We start from the raw sequence: 21,991 nt of genomic DNA, 5'->3' as shown, positions 1-21,991 counted from the left end.
AGGGAGGAGCGGGAGGAATGCGCGAGAGGAGAAGAAGAAGTCCAGGCCGGTCCAGCGCCCGGTCAGACCGGCCCCCACGCCAGGCCGCCCGGTCCCTGGCCCGGTCGACCGGCCGCCAACCGGCCGCCAACCGGAGGGAGTGCATCGTACCGGGCAGAAACCGGAAACTTCGCAGTTTCCCGGTTGCCGCCCGGTTGACCGGACCACCGACCGGACCGGCCGGTCCACAGCCCGGTCGACCGGATTCCAGACCGGACCAGTCCGAGTCTGTCTCGACCATATCTATTCTGGGTCGGTTTTACTTGTATTTTTCGACCAGAACTCGTCCCGGGCGCCTATATAAGTGCCTTGGACGACCCCCTAGCTGTTTTAGACCACGTTTAAGATAAACCCTAGTTCTTAGTTGTTTGCTCTGCAAAACTATTGAATTCCCTACACCATATTGCTTGGATATTGTGTAGATCCTGTTTAAGTCTTGTGTGATCTGCTGTTCCATTGGGAATTAGACGATTGCAACCTACCGCTTCGTGGTCGGCGGCTACGTGCGCAAGTGTGTGGAGTTACGAATAACTTGCAGGGTTGAGAGCTGTTGCATCTGGCGACAGGGACCAATCGAAAGATCTCGTTGCGTCATACAAGTTATCATCCATTACATCGTCGTGTTTCTCCGCTGCTATCACCTCGTGTTCATCATCACTACCGTTGCTTACTGAGAAGATCGGGTCACCCCTTATCAGCTGTGCTTCTCCTCCCTCGCCGGCGTCCGCGTGTCCCTGCCGACGGTGCTCGGCGACCTGCCCGAGTTCGTCATCCTGCAGATGCACTCTATCAGTTGACAAGCAAATCTTCCTATTTTTCTCTCGCTAGGTTCCTAATCCTGGACGAACAGACTAGATGCACATCTGCCTGCTAGCTACCTTGGCTAGCTAGCTCTGCTCCGCCATCGTCGGCAGCACCGGCTCCCGCCTCCTCGACGTCTCCGCATGCCTCCTCGCCGACCCGGAGGCCGCGGCAGCGCGGCGGCCGACGCGTCACGGCCGCGCCCCATATGTGCGCCTTCGCTCCTCTCAAGAACTTGCGCCCGACGAAGGCCAAGTACATGGAATTGAAGAGGAGAACGTCGAATCGAGAGGATCTTGCGGAAGCAGACCCGATCCGTATAGAGAGAAGGGGGATTTTTTCCGTGCTGCCGTTTGAACGGGAAAGAATTACAGGAAGTTTGACTCGATCGTGTTGTTCTATGGTCCCACCATTTTCAGGGGCACATGTTATTCCAGGGATGCCAACCGAGCCTTTTTTTTCAGTGCATCGCATACGACGTGTCATGATGGTTTTCAACACCGGTGGTAACAGTGTGGTCTGTGGAAGTCTCGAGACATTTCTATTCTAGACGTGGCTGATGGTAAATATCAAGAAAAAATAATGAAGACATAGCATACTGGCTCGTGAGTAGATGAGAAAATAAGCATCACTAGTAACCAATGTCCTGTTTGATTAAAAAAATTATGGAGATTTAACCGTACAATAATGATGTTAACCATATAGCATGAAACCTCTCGACCCAGTCCCCTTGATAAATCGACAAAGGGCGCCCTCGTGTTGTTGCTCATCAGCTTCTTTTCGTCGACAAGGACGAGCGAGAACATCAACTGCGTTGCTCACACAATTTAGAGCAGATTTAATTTTATTTAGATAAATAAATATGAGCAAGAAATTGAAGGGGCGGAGCCATAGCGGTGACGTCTTGGAGCTGAGAAAGGTTTATGGCACACGTGTATGAACAAATCGATGAAGAAACAGTCCGATATAATAAAGTGATTGAGCCTAAGATACCAGAGTGAGAAGTTGGAAATTTATTTTAGGATTTTAAATGCGTCTCCATGCCATCTAAGTATATATCACGATGAAATTTCAAGGGTTTCAACTACAACATGGTGAGATTCCAAAAAAAAAAAACTAGAACATAATTAGAAGGTAAAAAACAATCCAACTTTTTTGTGCTTACTAGTACAAATGCCCGTGCGTTGCTACGGGTCTTTAAATTTTATTTCTCAATATATATATATATATATATATATATATATATATATATATATATATATATATATATATATATATATATAATTCACAACTCACTATAATTAAATTCAAAATAAATCAGAAATATCATAATATACTACATATGATAATACTAAACGCAATAACAAGACAACACTGTTGTGCATCTATGTAGTTGCAAGTTCTAGATCTTATTATTCTTCCACGGTAACCATTCGGGCCGTCATAACTGTCAACTCAACAACCTCTCTTTTTGGATGTATTATTGTCTCACAAAATATAGGTGTTGCAAGGAATATTTCTTTTTTGATTAGTTCAAAAAATATTTGATATTCATAAATATCCAGAAACAAACCCTGAATTGTAGCCTTCTATGGCAAACATTCAAAACGGGCTTAGCAAATCTTCAATAATGGCTGGGGTAAAAAAACTCCGTCAGCATGCCGATGGTGCGGAAGCTGAGCTGGAGATGACTTTACTATTATGAGGATGGGAGTAAGAATTAAATTTAACCGAAAAGAATAACTAAGAAGCTATTCACAACAGTTGGTAAATGAAGTGGGAATACTCGCAACAGTTGGTAAATGAAGTGGAAATACAGTGGCAGCAGGAACTTTGTTCCCACTTATTGTAAAATCCAAGGAAATAGAATAATATTTTGCCAAAAGCATAATTATAATATTGCTTACTGAAAGGAAGCAACTGGTAAAACTTGGTAAAACTTGCTTACTAAAAGCACAACTACTATCAGAAAATATAGCATAGATCAAGAATTCAAGATAATAGTATCCCTCCCTCCACATGGTCGACTCCATGTGTCATCTCAAGGATTGTTCTAACACAGAACTCTTTCCCCATCTCTATAGAAAAATCATTTCGAAACAAAAGGGGTATTACCGTCCCAAGAAATGCTATGAATGTAAATACTTTCCAATAGGTATCATAGGTGGAGAGTTATCTTCTTGGCTGCCAAACTCGCTAGTGATGTGCCTACACCCTTTATTGTCCCCCAAGGCCCCTCTCAATCTGCTCACTTCTTTGAGGAAGTGACAATGTTTGTCCTTCGTTATTGTTCAACAACAAAAAAGATAACAAATTTATGACCGCATTTAGTAGAACACTTGTCGGATGGGTAGGTTGATGAACAATCTGGTGGTACATAACTGCAGCGTGATGATGTCGTGGCCAGACAGTGCACCAGTCTTCAGCTCCTGGACATGATACCTGATTTGTGCTCAGGCAATGAGCACGATTTGTGCTGATAGTGGCGGCGACGACCTCCGCAGTTGCTCCCTTCTTACAGTGAGTGCTCAGAGTATATCGTATCACTTGTAGCATCTGTATCCCAAAAATAATAGCAAAGGCCACAGAAACAACTGGGTTTAGTTTCACTAACAAGATTCATAATCTTGTCTAATAATAACAAGATACATGATGTTCAGCACGTGACTACACGATAACTCTTTACAGTACAGTATTTTATGTCAGACACAAACAGCATCAAAATGCACAAAGGGATAAAGCCCCACAGTTGCAAAATCTAATTTACAATATGTTTGATCCCATTAGGCTGCCTGATCCCATTCACTTATCTCTATATTTCAACAGAAACAAATTAATACACTACGTTTGGACAGGAAAGAAAGTAAATATATTCTAGGATGCAAAGAACATACTGCAGGTAAGTGTTTTATCTTTTCAACATCAGATGGTCTTTTCTACGCTTTCTTCTGTTGCTTGATCACGTCCCCTTGATGTTGAAAACAATTTGAAACCCTTTCCTGCATAGGTTATTTGTTAACCCCAGTTAAAAGTAGATAAGTAATTTATCAAAAGTACTTATAGAAATATCGTGACTCATAGTCTTAAAGGCAAAGATGTTTTGCATCATTATCTGGCTCACCTAGCGTGTCTGACCAATGCATGCCTATATATGTTCTTGCTCATCATTTCTCAAATGTGTGGTCTTGCTTATATATAGACACGTTATGGAAGCGCCAATTGTTACAAATACAAAGTTGAACAACTCAAAAACACTTTTTGGCAGTGCTACACACACAGAATTGAAAGACCACAAAGATTGTCTTGTTGATAATCGAAAACATCAGCTAACATATCAGAACAGGGTTTCCCTACAAAATTTCACAAATAGGAATAAAGAGTGACAGAATGCTATCTTCTTGGCAGTGTATTACTATTACTATTACTATTCCTATTCCTATTCTGGATCGCTGAAAAATGATGATCTGAAAGAAATTATGAAAAGCTGATGTATACCTGAACACGAGCAACTAAGAGAAATGTATGTCAAACATTTAGCCAATTATTTTGAAGTCTGCAAACTCTATAAAGCTATACATTAGCCAATAAATAAAACCATGGAATGTATGCATAGATACTTATACTCCCATGGTTGCTCATTGTACATATATTTTAAGCTAATCAACAAGTAATATTATATATTTATCAATAGTTCTGACGGAAGTAGAATAAACTTTTATATATCCGAGAGAAATAAGTCCAGATGTTGTAATGCTATTGTGGAGTCTAATGCAATCTCACAGAAGGTTTCAAAGTTTACCCGTCAGTCAAAATTCTATAGGAAAAATTATTGAAAGGGACACTATAGAAAATTCAAGTATCTATTGGCCCTTGAATTGAGTTACTTAGTTCCTAAAGAGCTAATTAACATCAGTAAACAAAACAGTCATTGTGGAATGGTCTATAAGCATATCTCTTTTGTCATGGAGGATATTTCACTTCTAGTTTTCAAATATGCATACATACACTGGAAAACAACTGAGAGCCACTACGGGAAAAAAGCTCAGTGCCGTGCACGGGTCTTTGCCGTGTGCTTGCAGAGCCCTTTGCTGTGCGGAAGTTCTTTGCCGTGCGCCTCGCGCACGGCAATGAATTCTTTGCCGTGTGGCTCCGGGGCGACGCACGGCAAACAAACAGCGCACGGCAAAGAGCCAGGTCAGCGCTCGGCAAAGTAAGCAATGCACGGCAAACAAAGCAAAAGCTCACGGCAAAGAAACATGCACGGCAACGAGGGAGCCAAGGCGCACGGCAAAGCCGTGGGCACGGCAACGATGCCTTTGCCGTGCGTGGCAACCCTTTGCCGTGCGTTTTTGCACGGCACAGAGGGCAGTTTCATTTCTTTTCCTTCTTTTGTAGTATTCATATTTATATTAATACTTATATTTGTTGTAAAATTAGTTTTTACTTTTTGTAGACTATTTGTTAGTGTTACTTAATATAATCTGTATACCGATAAAACAAGTAATCTACATCTTCATCGACCCAACATATCGTGGTTTGAGCAAATTAACGGGGTTCGGTGTCTGCTAAGTGTTATCGCCCCACATATTTGGTGCAATTTCTTACAGCTTTACACCTTACACGACACTTCCAAACATAGTCTTGGTCCACATGCACGTTTGGCTGAGATTCAATGCCCGAGGTCTTCCCCCCCCCCCCCCAACATGCCGGTCTATATATGGGCCCCGGGGGTCTACCCCCCTAGATTTCTCCGCGCGAGGTTCCACCAACATACTTTTTGATAGGTTTAGTTTTGTTTAGTTCATACACACATGGAAAGCTAGGTTTGACACACTTTGGCACACTATAGCCACCGGTATACCCGCGGCGGGACACTTCAGCCTACAAGTCGAGGAATCTTCCAAGTGTATCGCCCGAAAGAGAGGAATCTCACACATGGGAGCTATGCCTTGCACCATTTGGTGAATCACACCTTCCAACACACTTTCACACATATCCTAGGTCCACTTGCAAGTTTTGGTGGCATTCCGGTGCCCCGGCGGTCGTCCCCCCCGATAAAGGCGGTCTGTGTGCCTCGGGGGGTCTACCCCCCTAGATTTCTCCGCGCGAGGTTCCACCAACATACTTTTTGATAGGTTTAGTTTTGTTTAGTCCATACACACATGGAAAGCTAGGTTTGACACACTTTGGCACACTATAGCCACCGGTATACCCGCGGCGGGACACATCAGACAACAAGTCGAGGAATCTTCCAAGTGTATCGCCCGAAAGAGAGGAATCTCACACATGGGAGCTATGCCTTGCACCATTTGGTGAATCACACCTTCCAACACACTTTCACACATATCCTAGGTCCACTTGCAAGTTTTGGTGGCATTCCGGTGCCCTGGCGGTCGTCCCCCCCGATAAAGGCGGTTTGTGTGCCTCGGGGGGTCTACCCCCTAGATTTCTCCGCGAGGTTCCACCAACATACTTTTTGATAGGTTTAGTTTTGTTTAGTCCATACACACATGGAAAACTAGGTTTGACACACTTTGGCACACTATAGCCACCGGTATACCCGCGGCGGGACACTTCAGCCTACAAGTCGAGGAATCTTCCAAGTGTATCGCCCGAAAGAGAGGAATCTCACACATGGGAGCTATGCCTTGCACCATTTGGTGAATCACACCTTCCAACACACTTTCACACATATCCTAGGTCCACTTGCAAGTTTTGGTGGCATTCCGGTGCCCCGGCGGTCGTTCCCCCCGATAAAGGCGGTCTGTGTGCCTCGGGGGGTCTACCCCCCTAGATTTCTCCGCGCGAGGTTCCACCAACATACTTTTTGATAGGTTTAGTTTTGTTTAGTCCATACACACATGGAAAGCTAGGTTTGACACACTTTGGCACACTATAGCCACCGGTATATACCCGCGGCGGGACACTTCAGCCTACAAGTCGAGGAATCTTCCAAGTGTATCGCCCGAAAGAGAGGAATCTCACACATGGGAGCTATGCCTTGCACCATTTGGTGAATCACACCTTCCAACACACTTTCACACATATCCTAGGTCCACTTGCAAGTTTTGGTGGCATTCCGGTGCCCCGGCGGTCGTCCCCCCGATAAAGGCGATGCAGTGCCTCGGCGGTCTACCCCCTAGATTTCTCCGCGAGGTTCCACCAACATACTTTTTGATAGGTTTAGTTTTGTTTAGTCCATACACACATGGAAAGCTAGGTTTGACACACTTTGGCACACTATAGCCACCGCTATACCGTGCGCGGGACACTTCAGCCTACAAGTCGAGGAATCTTCCAAGTGTATCGCCCGAAAGAGAGGAATCTCACACATGGGAGCTATGCCTTGCACCATTTGGTGAATCACACCTTCCAACACACTTTCACACATATCCTAGGTCCACTTGCAAGTTTTGGTGGCATTCCGGTGCCCCGGCGGTCGTCCCCCCGATAAAGGCGGTCTGTGTGCCTCCGGCGGTCTACCCCCCTAGATTTCTCCGCGCGAGGTTCCACCAACATACTTTTTGATAGGTTTAGTTTTGTTTAGTCCATACACACATGGAAAGCTAGGTTTGACACACTTTGGCACACTATAGCCACCGGTATACCCGCGGCGGGACACTTCAGCCTACAAGTCGAGGAATCTTCCAAGTGTATCGCCCGAAAGAGAGGAATCTCACACATGGGAGCTATGCCTTGCACCATTTGGTGAATCACACCTTCCAACACACTTTCACACATATCCTAGGTCCACTTGCAAGTTTTGGTGGCATTCCGGTGCCCCGGCGGTCGTTCCCCCCGATAAAGGCGGTATGTGTGCCTCGGGGGTCTACCCCCCTAGATTTCTCCGCGCGAGGTTTCACCAACATACTTTTTGATAGGTTTAGTTTTGTTTAGTCCATACACACATGGAAAGCTAGGTTTGACACACTTTGGCACACTATAGCCACCGGTATATACCCGCGGCGGGACACTTCAGCCTACAAGTCGAGGAATCTTCCAAGTGTATCGCCCGAAAGAGAGGAATCTCACACATGGGAGCTATGCCTTGCACCATTTGGTGAATCACACCTTCCAACACACTTTCACACATATCCTAGGTCCACTTGCAAGTTTTGGTGGCATTCCGGTGCCCGGCGGTCGTCCCCGATAAAGGCGGTCTGTGTGCCCCGGGGGTCTACCCCCCTAGATTTCTCCGCGCGAGGTTCCACCAACATACTTTTTGATAGGTTTAGTTTTGTTTAGTCCATACACACATGGAAAGCTAGGTTTGACACACTTTGGCACACTATAGCCACCGGTATACCCGCGGCGGGACACTTCAGCCTACAAGTCGAGGAATCTTCCAAGTGTATCGCCCGAAAGAGAGGAATCTCACACATGGGAGCTATGCCTTGCACCATTTGGTGAATCACACCTTCCAACACACTTTCACACATATCCTAGGTCCACTTGCAAGTTTTGGTGGCATTCCGGTGCCCCGGCGGTCGTCCCCCCCGATAAAGGCGGTCTGTGTGCCTCCGGCGGTCTACCCCCCTAGATTTCTCCGCGCGAGGTTCCACCAACATACTTTTTGATAGGTTTAGTTTTGTTTAGTCCATACACACATGGAAAGCTAGGTTTGACACACTTTGGCACACGTACTATAGCCACCGGTAGACCGCCGGAGGCACACAGACCGCCTTTATCGGGGGGGACGACCTCCGGAGCAAGGCATAGCTCCCATGTGTGTTGGAAGGTGTGATTCACCAAATGGTGCAAGGCATAGCTCCCATGTGTGAGATTCCTCTCTTTCGGGCGATACACTTGGAAGATTCCTCGACTTGTAGGCTGAAGTGTCCCGCCGCGGGTATACCGGTGGGTATTGTGTGCCAATGTGGGTCAAACCTAGCTTTCCATGTGTGTATGGACTAAACAAAACTAAACCTATCAAAAAGTATGTTGGTGGAACCTCGCGCGAGAAATCTAGGGGGTAGACCCCGGGCCCATATATAGACATTTGTGTTGGGGGAAGACCTCAGAGCATTGAATCTCAGCCAACCTTTCACGGGGACCAAGAATATGTTTGGAAGTGTCGTGTAAGGTGTAAAGCTGTAAGAAATTGCACCAAATATGTGGGGGGAGGGGTCGATGAAGATGTAGATTACTTGTTTTATCGGTATACAGATTATATTAAGTAGCACTAACAAATAGTCTACAAAAAGTAAAAACTAATTTTACAACAAATATAAGTATTAATATAAATATGAATACTACAAAAGAAGGAAAAGAAATGAAACTGCCCTCTGTGCCGTGCAAAAACGCACGGCAAAGGGTTGCCACACACGGCAAAGGCGTCGTTGCCGTGCAGGGGCACACGGCAAAGGCCGATTGCGCTCGGCAAAGCCGACGTGGCGCTCGGCAAAGACTTTTGCTCGGCAAAGCCGACGTGGCGCACGGCAAAGGCGTGCACTCGGCAAAGGCGTGCACTTTTAGGTCGGGCCGGATCCGACCAGCGCTACCTTACCCATTCGCCAACACCCACATCGCGCCCCCGGCCCTCCCGACGCGCCGCCACCTCGCCGTGCCCATCGCGCCCCCTGCCGACGCGCCGCCACCTCGCGCCGCCACCTCGCGCCGCCTCGCCGTGCCCTCCTCGCTTCGCCCTCGCCCCGCACGCACGCGCGCACCGGCGGCGCGCGCCTCTCAAGGCCGCCGTAGCTCCCGCCCCAAGTTCTTCTTGCGTGGCCGCCGCCGCTCGTGCACTGCCGCCGACACGCAGATCTCCTCCTCCGGCGTTCTTCCCATGCCCGCCGGCCACGCCGCCTGACCGCCACCGCTGCTGCCGAGCTCCTTTCGCCCTTCACTTCTGGCGGCAAGGTGAGGAGCAACTCCAAATTTGTGCTACCAAATTGTTAACGAGATAGTTTAGTTGCTACAGCCTAGGGAATTTGGTATTGGTACAGATCAAGTTGCAATGATATTGCCGTGAAGTGATTTGGGGAAAGTGAGTAACCTGTCACTTGTGTCATGCGCATTGGGAAGAATTAGAGCAGCTGCCGAGCTGCAGTAGAAAAATTAAAGAAATAGAGGGCTAGAGGAGATGAGGAATTCTAGACTGAGTTTCCGAGTCGCCGCTGCAACTTTTCTGGCCTCTTGCCGGCCTGCGTCTGCTGTTTGCCCAGGAATTGCAGATTTGGGACGGGTCCAGGCGGCGGGCGCCCGCACGCGCGCTACTTTCTGCTGTACGGTTGTCGGATCAAGTCTCTCCGGCAGTCCGCCTGCTACCTCAGCCGCTCACGCACCGGTTCATGTTAGGTCGGCGATTGCCCTAGCTAGCGGCCTAGCGCCATTGATGCCCTCGAGAAGAATCAAGGAGAAAAAGGATGCGACGAATGTATCGGAAACAGATGAATCTCTCTCGTCTTTGGGTTGAGTTAATTAGTGCTTTAGTGGGCTTTACACGGGGATGCATAGATATACATTTTTTCTCACTGGGCTGGGCGGGCCATGGCCCGGTTTTGCCCCAAGGAAGCTCACTTGATGATGTGTAGGATGCACGACTCATATTAATCTGATTCTTATTCTTGAAATAATCTAGCATATCAAATAAATTGTGTTCGCTTGCAATAATTAGTAATTCATTTTGTCGCTATGCAGGCGATGCTTACAGGAGGACACGGGGGGCGGCGCCGCGAGGGTCTGTGAGGGGGCGTCCCGGATCTTCTTCGAGGTGGTCACGGGGGGCGGCGTCGCGGTGGTCTTTGAGGGGCCGTCCGGATCTTGTTCGCCGACTCGCTCACGCGTCAAGGGTAAAAATCTCGCCCCTATGTACCTAGGTTTTTTTTTGGGTCTAGATCACCAAGTATGTCGCGTTACCTAGGCGTCTCTTCCCGGACCGTAAGGGTTACGCGGATAAATATGCATTAGTGGTCTCGCATATTATGAAGCGTAACTCTTACGGCATTTATCGGGACGATCGGCGGATTCGTAGTTGGGTACGTTCTCCCTGCTCTACCCCGATCCGAGTCAGGATTTCGGCAGCGCCTCCCCGTTGTTCTCCGGATGCACACCCCTCTCGGCTTTTTGGCGAGACGTGTATCGGGAGAGCAGCGGGGAGGTGCTGCCGAAATTCTGTCTCGGATCAGGGTAGAGCAGGGAGAACGTACTCAATCTACGGATCCGGCGGCTGCTAGGAGCCCACCTAGTAGAGATTCAGGTTGATGCATGCGTAAAAAAGGAAAAATTAAAATGCGGATCATGTTTGATAAAAATTCTAAGTTTGTCTGTTTTGGTGCTGGTTAGAGGATGGATAATCGTGACTGGATGTACGATGGCAGAATTGGTCCGTGGAAATATACTGAGGAATGGGGAGAAAAGACCAAGCAGTTCGTGGACAGAGCGTTTGACATCCCTAGCAGACCCAGGACAGTTTTTTGCCCTTGTAGTAAGTGCAACAACCAAAAAACACAGGACAAGGAAACTATGAGTCTTCACCGATCAAGTACGGGTTCAAACCGTCCTACAAGATTTGGACTTTTCATGGAGAAAAGGCGAAGAAACGTGCTAGGAAGGAGGTGCGGCAGATTCAGCCTACGAGAGAATATGATACTGGGTTTGATAGGTGCCTAGAGAACTTGGCTAATGGTAATGTGCCTGAAAGCCCTCATGTAGAGGCGGAGACATCTAGGGATGCGGAGACAAGTGAGGAGCCGGAGGAAAACACAAAGAAGTATTACGAGGCTTTGTTTGCTTCGCAGAAACCCCTACACGTAAATACAGATGTTACCCAACTAGATGCCATCGCTCGCCTTTTGGCCTTTAAGTGCCACAGGAATCTGTGCAGAGATGGGTTCACTAATATTCATCTGTTTACATTGCATACTAATAAACCACTCTTTTCATTGTGTTTGCAGGTGATTGAAACATGCCGCCAAGAAAAAGAAAGGGAGGTTTCAAAAAGAAGATCAAGGCCGTGGCTGAGCTTGTGGGACTTTCGAGTGGTTCGTCGTCGCAGACACGTCCTCCTAGCGCTCCTCCTAGCCCTCCACCACGGAGGAAGAATGCCCAGCCACGGCGACTTCGTACCCCTTCTCCTAGTCCTCCCCCAGCCGAGGATGATGACGAGGAGCAGTGGGGTGGGGAGGACGAGGAGGACGGTGAGGAGCACGGTGGGCAGGACGAGGAGGCCGGTGGGGAGGACGGTGGGGAGGACGGTGGGGAGGACAGTGGGGAGGACGGTGGGGAGGACGGTGGGGAGGACGGTGGGGAGGACGGTGGGGAGGACCTCGAGGAGGATGAGGGGCTGGGGGGTATGCCGCAGGAGCTAGACCCGACCCTAGTTTGGTCTCCGCCGGTGGAGGAGGTGTACGTTGCAGCCGAGGAGAGGCTGGAACCACGGGACAAGAAGCCGTATAGGCGCGGGATTACGAAACTCCCCAAGCTAAAAACTTGGGCCTTCCGCGATGTTGTTCTCGTGCCCGCTGGAAAGAGGTACATGCTGATTTTGGCATTCCATTATTGAAATTTTTATCATTATACATATTTTTATCACATGCATACTGATTTTGGCATTTCGTTGTGCAGCATGTTCAAGTATGGCGACCCGAGGAGGAAGCCGACACGTGAGTACCCGAACATCCTTGGAGGCATAATTAGGAAGCATTTCCCTGGGATTGTCAATCTCCCTACTGGTGGCCGCGACGTGGCTTGGACTTGGAAGCACTACAGCTACGCGGAAGATCCTAGCGGCAAGTACGAAAACATGCAAGAGCGGGTTGTCCGCCACTTCTGGGTACGTGACTTTTGGCTTCTTAGCATTCAAACACTTCTTGGCTACCAATAGTTGCTCTAATTCATCTTATTTTACCTATGTGCATGGTTGCAGAAATACTTCAAGAGGGCTGAGGGCAAGGAAATTGCGTGCGACGTTATCTTACACGAGTTGTGCAGGGTGAGGGTGACTGGCATGCACTACGAGGCACGTGTCCAGTGCGTCCGCGACTGGCACGCCGAGCGCAAAGTTTGGATGAGTAAGGCTGATTGTCGGGATACGCTCATGGCACCATGGCAGTACCTGCAGGTATTAGCATCGATGTGTTATTTATTTCCGCATTTTCATGTAGTTTATGTTCTAATAATGGGTCTATCTTGTGTATGTAGCACCCTCCTCGATGCGTCGGGAAGACAGGCGTGCTTTCTTGCGATGGTCATATGGTGGACATCCCGCGAGTACGCCGGAAGCACGAGGAGGGCAAGCGAAGCGTTCGAGAGATGGGAGGTGGATCACATGTCCTGGGCAGCAAGAACTTGGCCCTTACCTTGCGGGATGAGGTGAGCAAGTGGTTTCTTCATTCTTTCGTTTTATGTTATTGCTAGCCCCGCAAGTGTCTCCCTCTTCACTTAATTGCATGTACTCTTTGCAGGAAGTGAAGACAAAGCGTGGCACCAAACTTGTTTGGCTTTTTCCAAAAGTCGAAGACCAGGAAGGAGCCGCATCCTGAAACGGGGTCCTTGTGGGTCAACGACCTAGCGGAGGGCCAGTGTGGCGCGTACCGCTCGAAGTTCAAGGACAAGCACGGCGAAGACGCCGACCCAACCACCGAAGAGTTTGACGTTGAGGTTGCGGTGCTTGCGGGACAAGGCAAGAAGGGTGGCCGCCTATGGATTGCTGACGGGTTAGTCGACCCAAGTACCATTCCATCTCTACGCCAGATCCGTCGTGGGCGTACGAGCGAGCAGCCTCGGGTAGAGACCCGCCCACGGGCTTCGGACCTAGCTATCGAGAAGTTACGGGTAAGTTCTTCGTCGATCCTCTACGCTTCATTACATGTTTTCCATTGCAATGTTACTGACATCGCGGCAACACAACGTAGGCGGAGATGGAAGAAAGGGAACGGAGGCACCAAGAGGAGCAGATGCAGATGCAGCAGCAGCTTAGGGAGAACATGCAGATGCAGCAGCAGATGTTGCAGCAGATGCAACAACAGCGGCAGATGTTCCGGCGGATGTTCATGAACCAGACCGTCTTGACTTCACCACCGGGAGTAGTGGTCCTAGCACGTCGTGTCCTCCTATGTTCCCACATTTTGTAAGTGGTTAACTTAATATCTCCGTCTCAATCTTGTTTGTTGTCTAACCGAACTTTGGATATTGCAGATCCCCACGCCCGATCCGGCTGTGATGGCGCTCCTCCAGCAAGCGCCAAGTCAGAGCCCGCTGACACCTGGCTTGACCGTCAACAATACGGGCATCATCCGGAGACTGCAGCAGTTTCTAGGTGAGTTCTCCTACACTTCTAATTCTTCCATACCATGTCACTTGTGAATTTTAGCCATTCAACCATGTCAATTTTAGCCAGTATGTTCAATTTTACCTATTCCATGTTAATTTTAGCCATTCCATGTCATCCTTAGCCATTATGTTGAATTTTAGCCATTTCATCCAAATTCTAGCGATTATGTTCAATTTTAGCCATTCCATGTCAATTCTAGTTCTTCCATGTCAATTTTAGCCATTCCATGTCAATTCTAGTTCTTCCATGTCAATTTTAGCCATTCCATGTCAATTCTACTTCTTCCATGTCAATCCTAGTTCTTACATGTCAATTTTAGCCATTCCATGCCACTTATGCATCTATGAACTTGTAGGAGGACAAGGAGGTGGAGAAGGACAAGGAAGTGGAGAAGGACAAGGAAGTGGCGAAGGTTGATGTTGCTTGTGTATGAACTTGTTGTGCGACTTGCCGCATTCTATGTTGGAGACTTTGTTGTTGATGTTGGACTACTTGTTGTATGAACTAATTATGTGATTTGGAACTATTGTATGGACTTTGTTGGACTACTCTTGTATGAACTTTGTTGTTGATGATGCAAATACTCTATATATTGTGCTATATGTGTATCTGGATGATTATTGCTATTTGTGAATTGCATATGCAGGGATTAATGGGGAAGCAGGGAAATTCTGGAATTTTGGCAGCATCTTTGCCGTGCATATGCACACGGCAAAGAAAAAAGCACACGGCAAAGGCCTTCTTTGCCGTGCACACACACACGGCACACGGCAAAGGCCTTCTTTGCCGTGCACACACACACGGCAAAGAGCCTCCAGCTGTGCACTGCGCTGCGCCCTGTGTGCTGGTCTGTTTCTTTGCCGTGCGGGGTGTTGGCGAAGCACACGGCAAAGCCGACCCTGTGCCGTGCGGGTTGGAGGCGGAGCGCACGGCAAAGAACGCCGCACGGCAACAATTTCAGACGCACGGCAAAGAAATCTGCACGGCAAAGTAGGGATAGCGCACGGCAAAGCATGGTTGCACGGCAAAGGCCTTTGCCGTGCCACTTGCCCGCGGCGCACGGCAAAGTCCTCTTTGCCGGGCGGCTCGTTGCCGTGCAGTCTTTGCCGTGCAAGCCCGCACGGCAAAGGCGTTGCCGAGCAGATTTTGGCCTTTGCCGTGCGTTTCGGCTGCACGGCAAAGCACTGTTGTGCCGTAGTGAGCATCAGTAACATGGAGCACATTCACAATAGATAAAATTCTTTAGAAAAAATGCAACTATTTAAAGTATCCTAGACTGGAGTTGATGGAGAGTTAAGATTCCTGGCTATATGTACTATATGCTAAATTGGAATATACTTATACAACTTTGAAGGTTACAATATTTATGACTTTACCATGATCAATCAACGAAACTTGGTGTATGTACTGTAACTACCAAGTGTGCATCATGAAGCATGCAACTTGTGTTGAATACCTGATGCTAACTCCATGCATAGAATGAGATGAATAGTGCTGCAATATACAACTTCCTTGCCTAAGATCCTGAAAGTGGAAGACCATATACTATCAACAATGATCACAGAAGCACATATCTTCATCAGTGATGCAAGAAACAAGCTAAAATACAATACCATCTTCTCAGTTTCATAAAATCAAGTGTGTTTCTAAAAAATGACTTCATCATGCGCTGATATAGCCGATGTCATTCCCGATTTCTAAGTAACTATATCTTGAATTAGATTTCGGAACCTGCTATGAGTAAACTATAATAAATGGTTAGTCCGGATCCTGATTGTTTGGAGAAACGCACATGAAATGCATGTATAGAATCACGACAGTATAGCTTCATCCAGAACCTGAATGCTGCTGTTTCTGAGGCGGGTTAATGTGGTGTGCACGTCGGGCATCAGTAAAAATCTGGGAGCGGTGGAGTTTGAGGTAATAGTGATTTCTGGCAAGCGAGTTTCATACCTGTTCACATCCGTTCAACACATATAAACCAGTAATAGAACTAATCAGACGAATTTTGACAGAATTATTACATTAGTTCATCTCTGTTGAAATAATTTGACATGTAGACTGCTTAAATTTTCAGCCATGCATCAGTATATCCTTATTCGATTTATCCAAAAACATTTGGACACCATAAGAGGACTTATACAGTAAGATAATAAAAACTTCCAATGTAAAAGCATAGGAGATGGAGATATATGGGTCTACAAATTCAAGGGGCTACCAGTCACTATTGAATACAATCGCTTATTCATCTGGTGTCTTTTTCACCTGCTTGCAAAAATATGGTTTTGAACGATTTGTTTGTAACATCAATAATCAAGCTGGCAAAAAGAATATTTTCCTGCAATTCAAAGTTGACATAGATAACAACTGGGACTTATCTTCGCACATGTTCAGTAAACAATAGTAAGTGCTTAAAACGATACACTTTGAAAATGAACCATACAAAAAATGAAAGAGCAAGTTTTTGGTTTTATATGGTTGTCATTTTACCAAGCTTTAAAAGAGAACAAGCCTGAAGCAACATTTCATCCTGCACTGTCGACACGCTCTCTCTACACCGCACCCCAGAGGTCTCAACGGAAATGTGCGGACGTCGACGCCGTCCTTCGAGGCCTGGCTTATGTCCTTGCTCTACAACTCCTTGTACATTGGCTCGCTCTTCGCATTCATAATCATTTGCAGAAGTAGAAATGTTGAGAGATTATTCATTTCCATCTACTGATGAAGTTCTTCAAGAAGATGACTGGTGTATTAATAGGACACATATACCTTGTCCTTGGAGGCGAGATTGATCCAGACCTCCAAGTGTCCGATGCTGCGCCCCGCCGTCATCCACTGATCAAGAAGAGATGGGAAGTAGACAATATACCATACCTGGACATCTATTGTTCTGATGGTGCGTTTGTGTCATGAAGAAATCCTGGTGAGTGAAAGGCCCAATGCTTTTAGTTCAGTTCATGCCTTTGAATTTTCTGTGGCGATTGCGCCGCTGTCCTGCATCAGCGCCCATCACATTCTGGCCGACGCCCATGGGCATCTCACCAACGCCAAGACCTATGGGGCAACACGCACTCTGTACCACCTCCGGCTACGAGTCGACGCTTGCTGGTGCACACCCAGATGCGCTGTGGTAAACCCCGCGTGCTGCCGCCATCTTCCCCTTCCCAATGTCGCCAGCACGGCGGCCAGTGATGGAGCGCCGGCTGATGTTGCTCGTCCCTCAGCACACGTTGCAGACGGATGGGAGGAAGGATTTGTAGCCAACCATATGCTCCCCATCTCAGTTTATTCTGCTGTGCCTTCCATATCATCACACCGGGCTCGAACGACATGTCCTTGGTCAGGTGTTGCCCCCACTGAAGCACCCGGTGCAGTACGTACCTGTGGATCAGAAGTTCTGAAGTATTAGTCCCCGATGGCGCCGCCACAACCCGGGACTGCAGCAGCAGGGAGATTTCTGAAATTAGCGACTAAATCAACATTACCATGTACAATTAGAAGAACACTACAGAATGCAGGCATGCTTACATGCCATTAGCAATACCACCAAGATGATTCAAATGCTCACGATTTATCACCAACTAATTTCTCTGTTTTTCTTCCTGTTATAAGAATGTCAGTCGTGTTCTGAAGAACTTAAAAGTAGCTCCTGGGATGAGTTTGCATAAACCGTAAGCATGATGTTATTCTTTTTTCCATGAACAGTCGCTAAATCTTGGGCAGAAAAAAGACCGTTCGCCTCGAGCGCTCCCGCGGGCGCTCGGGCGAACCCTAATCTCTCCCCCGCCTAGGTCCTCCCCTCCTGCCCCCACCGCCGCCGCCGCCGGCTGGAGCCGCCGGGCAAAGCCCGGCCGGTGCTGGTGGCGGCGGGCCTTCCTCTCCTCGCTTCTGGTCATAGGCGCGGGCGGCGTGGCTGGAGGTGATGTTTCCGCGCGGATCTCGGCGCATCCGGGGCAGGCTGGCTGGCGGCCTGCGGCCGGCGAGGCTCGCGCGTCTCGAGGCGGCCTGGGGGTGTGATGCGGATGCCGTCTCCGTGGGGAGCGGAGGCCGGCGGCTCGTGTGCCTCCCCCGACGTGGTCTGACCCGGCGGCGGTCGGCCCTCCCGGCGACGGAGACTGGAGAAGACGACGCGGTCGCCTTGGCGCAGCATGCTGTCAGGGTGGGGCGCGAGGGTGCGGATGGGCGGCCGCGCCGGCCGGATCTGGGCCAGGGGGCCCTATCTGGATCTGGCTGCCATGCCCTGCACCTGCCCGGAGGTTGCCATGCCATCCCAGGGGGGATCTGCTGGCACGCTGGGCCGGCAGCACGGAGGGCTGTGTGGCTGTGTCTGTCGAAGTGCTGTTCCCTGCAGTCTTCTAGCCTCGGCCATCTGCGGGGGTGTCTCAGGTCCTGTCAAGGTGGTGCCTTTCTCTGCGCGGTGGCAAGATCATGGATGCCGGGGCGGCGGCCCTGGAAGGTGGGAACCTTGTGGGTTGGCGGGCGAGCCCGAGGTTCTGGTGCTGGCTGGGGCCATGGACAGGGGGCTGTCATGGTGCTTAGCGAGCTGCGGTTTGTGGGGGCGTGGTGGCGGCCACCTCGGTGGCGTCCCTTGCCATGTTTGGGAGGTGGAGAGATCATGCCGAGAGGAAACTCTTGCCCTGGACCTTCTAGGGCCGCGACGGCGGCGTCCATGGACGTCGCTTCCTTCTTGAAGGCGTCGTTCTGGCTTCTCCCTGCCCCCTTGCGTGCTCCGGGTGAAAACCCAAGATCCCCGGATCGGGCGGTGGCGGCACTCCGGTGTCGTGCTCTTCTTGAAGACACCGTCTTGGAGTCCACAACTCGAGGCTCTCCGATGGTTGTGACGGAGGTGATTCTTCGGCGATCTTCGGCAAGGCTTGCTCCGTGCCCCTTCCCTTGTCGAGCTACCTTGGCGCTGTTGTTCGGTTTGTGGGCTTCGAGGGTTGGCCCCCGGTGGTGGTCGGCTTCCGGTGGCGTTTCTGCGACGGAGGAGTTCTGTTGAGGCGCGCGTGAAAATGGCTCGCTCTCGAGTGAGCTCCGGCCCGACACTGTAGACTCCAGCTCTTCTCCGAGTCTCGTAGGCGCTTTGGCTGAGATCGTTGATCACGCTTCCGGTTGTAGCTTCTTCGGTAGTTCGTGTGGGTGTGTGGTGTCGTTCTGTAAGCTGGGTTCAGCACTTTGTATCGTTTTCGCCGTTGGTGGCTTTGTTAATTCAAAGTTGGGCACTTGAGTGCCTTTTATCTAAAAAAAACAGTCGCTAAATCTTGTGACCAATGTGGATGTGATGTTTTCTCAAAACTGTAGAGGGCACACGAAAGAGTATGATAGTCCAGCACCAGTGCATAGGGATTCCATTTATCCAAACAGGGACGAGTTGAACCATTACCACGAAAGTCAAACAGGGAAGCTCACCAAATTTTTCAGTGAAATTGAAGCCTTGATTCCCGTCGGGAGGAGTAGCGGAACGCCGCCGCGTGGTGATGTCGAAGCGCTCGCCGTGGGATCGCTCTCCTCTCCCATGACCCCGGCTCGTCGAATCGCTCAGATATCTCCGATACCTCGATTTAGATTGTAAGGTAGGATTGATTCGATGTAGATCCCTCTCATATTGATGGCTATCTACTGGGTGCGGGATGAATTCTGATGGTGTTGGAGGTGTGCGTGTGGTTCCATGGTCGTCTCTCCGTGCGAGAGGAGGCGGCCCTGGGCGAGCCTGGCCTCGCCAAAATGCGATCGGTCCTGTCCTGGCCGAGCTCGAGCGGCGGCGGGGAAGGTAGAGGAGCGGCAGGCGATGTCACATCCAACGAGCGGGCGACCGCGGCGGGCAGGTGGGAGTCGGCGTGGTCAAGCGGCGGCGCCTAACCCTAGGAAGCGGTGGTTGCTCACAGATGCAAAGGAAACGATTTTTTGGACTTGGCCCATTTGTGCGGAAGCTCGTCGAGCGACGAAGGACGACGAAACTTCTTAACGTATTGTTGGTGGTGGGCAGAATAAGGAACCACTTTAGTCTTTTTATTAAGTAGTAGAGATTTCCGCTGTCATGATGGCATTGACAACGAAAGACCCGACCAGTATTGATCCCGCTGAAATAGGAAACGTCTACAAGTTTTAAACGCGTATACGTTGAGATAATAAGATATGTACATATAGCAAGAGAAAATATTAAACGGGATCCACTCATGAAGCTGAAAAGGTTAATTGGAGAGAGGTCTTTCAGCGTGTCATGCATCGAAGCACAAGCGACCAGACGACCATGTTGTTAGAGCATCTCCGGCCGTGTCCCCAAAACGATTCCCAAATAGATTTGGAGCGCGTCGAACAAAAAATCGTTTTCATCTGCGCGTCCCAAATGACCTTTCCGTCCGGCGTGGCTTAATACGGTGTTCGGCGTCCCGAACTCGTCCCCGCTAAACAGGGGACGCTCCGGCACGCCGAAAACAACGCTTCACCACGCCCGTCGACGAGACCGTGGTAGCGACGTCCGCGGGCGTCGTGGGGGTCACCGGGGTGGTTGGTGTAGGGGTGGAACCACCAGCGACCGCGGGAGAGGGTGGCAGGGCCGGAGAGCTAGCAACGGCGGCCGGCTCGGTCGATTCGAGACTCATGGCGGAGAAATCGGGCGACGGCGGCGCAGAGAAAGGTCAGGGTGTGCAGATCGACGGCGGCGGCGGTTGGGAGGAGGTGAAACTTCCCTCGCGCGCAAACTAGGGATTGTGTTCGGGCTGCCTTCGGTTCGCTCGAGTGACCCCTACAAATACAGGCTGATTTGGGATTTTCGGTCTCGGTCCGATTTTTTTTTTGGTTTTGGCCCTTTTACGGTTATTCATTGGCGCCATTTTTCAACCCGAACCCGTAAACTGGCGGTTATTTTTCGGTTTGGCCCGTTTATGGGCTTTGCTAGAGATGCTCTTATAAGGCAACAGGAATACAAAACCAGAAGCAGTAACACGGTGGAAAGCAATAAAAAGCCACGTGCAGATAAAAAGAAGATCTAACAGCGCGGAAGAAAGCGGAGCTCATCGCAGTCGCTGCAGTCTCCCTGCCGCCACCTCCTTCCCCTGATCTCAGCCCTACGTCATTCTGTGATGACACCTTTATACTCCTCCTTCAGCTTCTGAAGCTCGTTCCGCCAATCCATCTAGATAGAGCATTAAGATTAGAGAGGGATGGAACATATGTTGGGATTCTTGGGGATGAGCAGGCTGGCACATCTGAGGACGGGAGAGGCCGAAGGGGGGCGCTGCGCCTGGGATTGGCCGCGCCAGCCATAGGCGCCTCTCATAGTGAAAAGAGGAGAGGTCGCGGTCGTGGTCTTGGCTGGTTGGGAAAAGAAGAGGAGAGGCGCCTGAGGTTGGGTGTGCTGGTGGAGACGTAGCGAGGATGGAGAGAAAGACACGTAGGCACACCACCGAATAAAAACCCGCTGCTCTAAACCGACCGTAATCACCGGCACCCCGATCGGTAACAGGTAACTCCCACATCCGAAGAAAAAGGAAAGAAAAAACAACCGGTAGACCAAAAATTGACGCAGCGATAACAAAGGTACGCACGTGTCACACAATGATCGGACGAATGAGTGGATAAATAGCAATCTATATATGAGGACGCCCAAATCTGTTTAGCTTTTATATAGGTTATATAGTTATAATGCCTCTCTATAATTCTTGCTATCCTTGTAGTTCTCTGCTCTGTACATAATGAAAATCGAGCACATCGCTTCTTTCTGATAGTTCAACTAATGGTCTATTTTTCTAAAGCAGCATATGCGTTCTTAAACTGTGTAGTGCATGGTGCTTAGAAACATGGGGAAGACCTCTGGCACGGTTGTTCTCTTCACTACTAACCACAACATTGCATAAAAAATGTTCATGCGGAGTTCCC

General features: G+C 49.2%; 1 protein-coding gene and 1 long non-coding RNA gene across 6 annotated transcripts; one reads left to right on the top strand and one right to left on the bottom strand.

Moving 5' to 3' along the window:
* Nucleotides 1-2,951: 2,951 nt before the first annotated feature.
* On the bottom strand, nucleotides 2,952-20,062 carry LOC127312631 (uncharacterized). Of its 5 annotated transcripts, XR_011748846.1 has the most exons (8): nucleotides 17,642-19,511; nucleotides 16,883-17,550; nucleotides 16,604-16,771; nucleotides 15,952-16,066; nucleotides 15,727-15,844; nucleotides 15,570-15,637; nucleotides 3,735-3,839; nucleotides 2,952-3,396 (listed from the first exon to the last, which is right to left on the bottom strand). It is a non-coding gene; the product is annotated as an uncharacterized lncRNA (long non-coding RNA). The 5 variants fall into 5 exon arrangements; XR_011748844.1 differs by lacking the exon at nucleotides 17,642-19,511 and adding an exon at nucleotides 19,523-20,062 and having other exon boundaries at nucleotides 15,952-16,771; XR_011748843.1 differs by lacking the exon at nucleotides 17,642-19,511 and adding an exon at nucleotides 19,523-20,062 and having other exon boundaries at nucleotides 15,952-16,771; nucleotides 16,883-17,494.
* Nucleotides 11,723-13,251, top strand: LOC127315257 (uncharacterized). The gene is made up of 5 exons (XM_071823242.1): nucleotides 11,723-12,312; nucleotides 12,406-12,613; nucleotides 12,707-12,901; nucleotides 12,982-13,163; nucleotides 13,245-13,251. Exons 1-5 carry the CDS (start codon nucleotides 11,747-11,749, stop codon nucleotides 13,249-13,251), a joined length of 1,158 nt encoding a protein of 385 aa, XP_071679343.1. The 5' UTR covers nucleotides 11,723-11,746.
* Nucleotides 20,063-21,991: the final 1,929 nt, after the last annotated feature.

This window comes from Lolium perenne, chromosome 7 (assembly GCF_019359855.2).
Source record: "Lolium perenne isolate Kyuss_39 chromosome 7, Kyuss_2.0, whole genome shotgun sequence".
NCBI lineage: Eukaryota > Viridiplantae > Streptophyta > Magnoliopsida > Poales > Poaceae > Lolium > Lolium perenne.
The sequence above is the reverse complement of the archived record's forward strand: the minus strand, read 5'-3'. Positions and strand labels throughout refer to the sequence as shown.

Bases quoted from the DNA above. Each gene is read 5' to 3' on its own strand.
- LOC127315257 (XM_071823242.1), top strand. From the start codon at position 11,747: ATGCCGCCAAGAAAAAGAAAGGGAGGTTTCAAAAAGAAGATCAAGGCC. The intron at 12,313-12,405 runs GTACATGCTGAT...TTCGTTGTGCAG, and splicing joins CTCGTGCCCGCTGGAAAGAG to CATGTTCAAGTATGGCGACC. The intron at 12,614-12,706 runs GTACGTGACTTT...GCATGGTTGCAG, and splicing joins GGGTTGTCCGCCACTTCTGG to AAATACTTCAAGAGGGCTGA.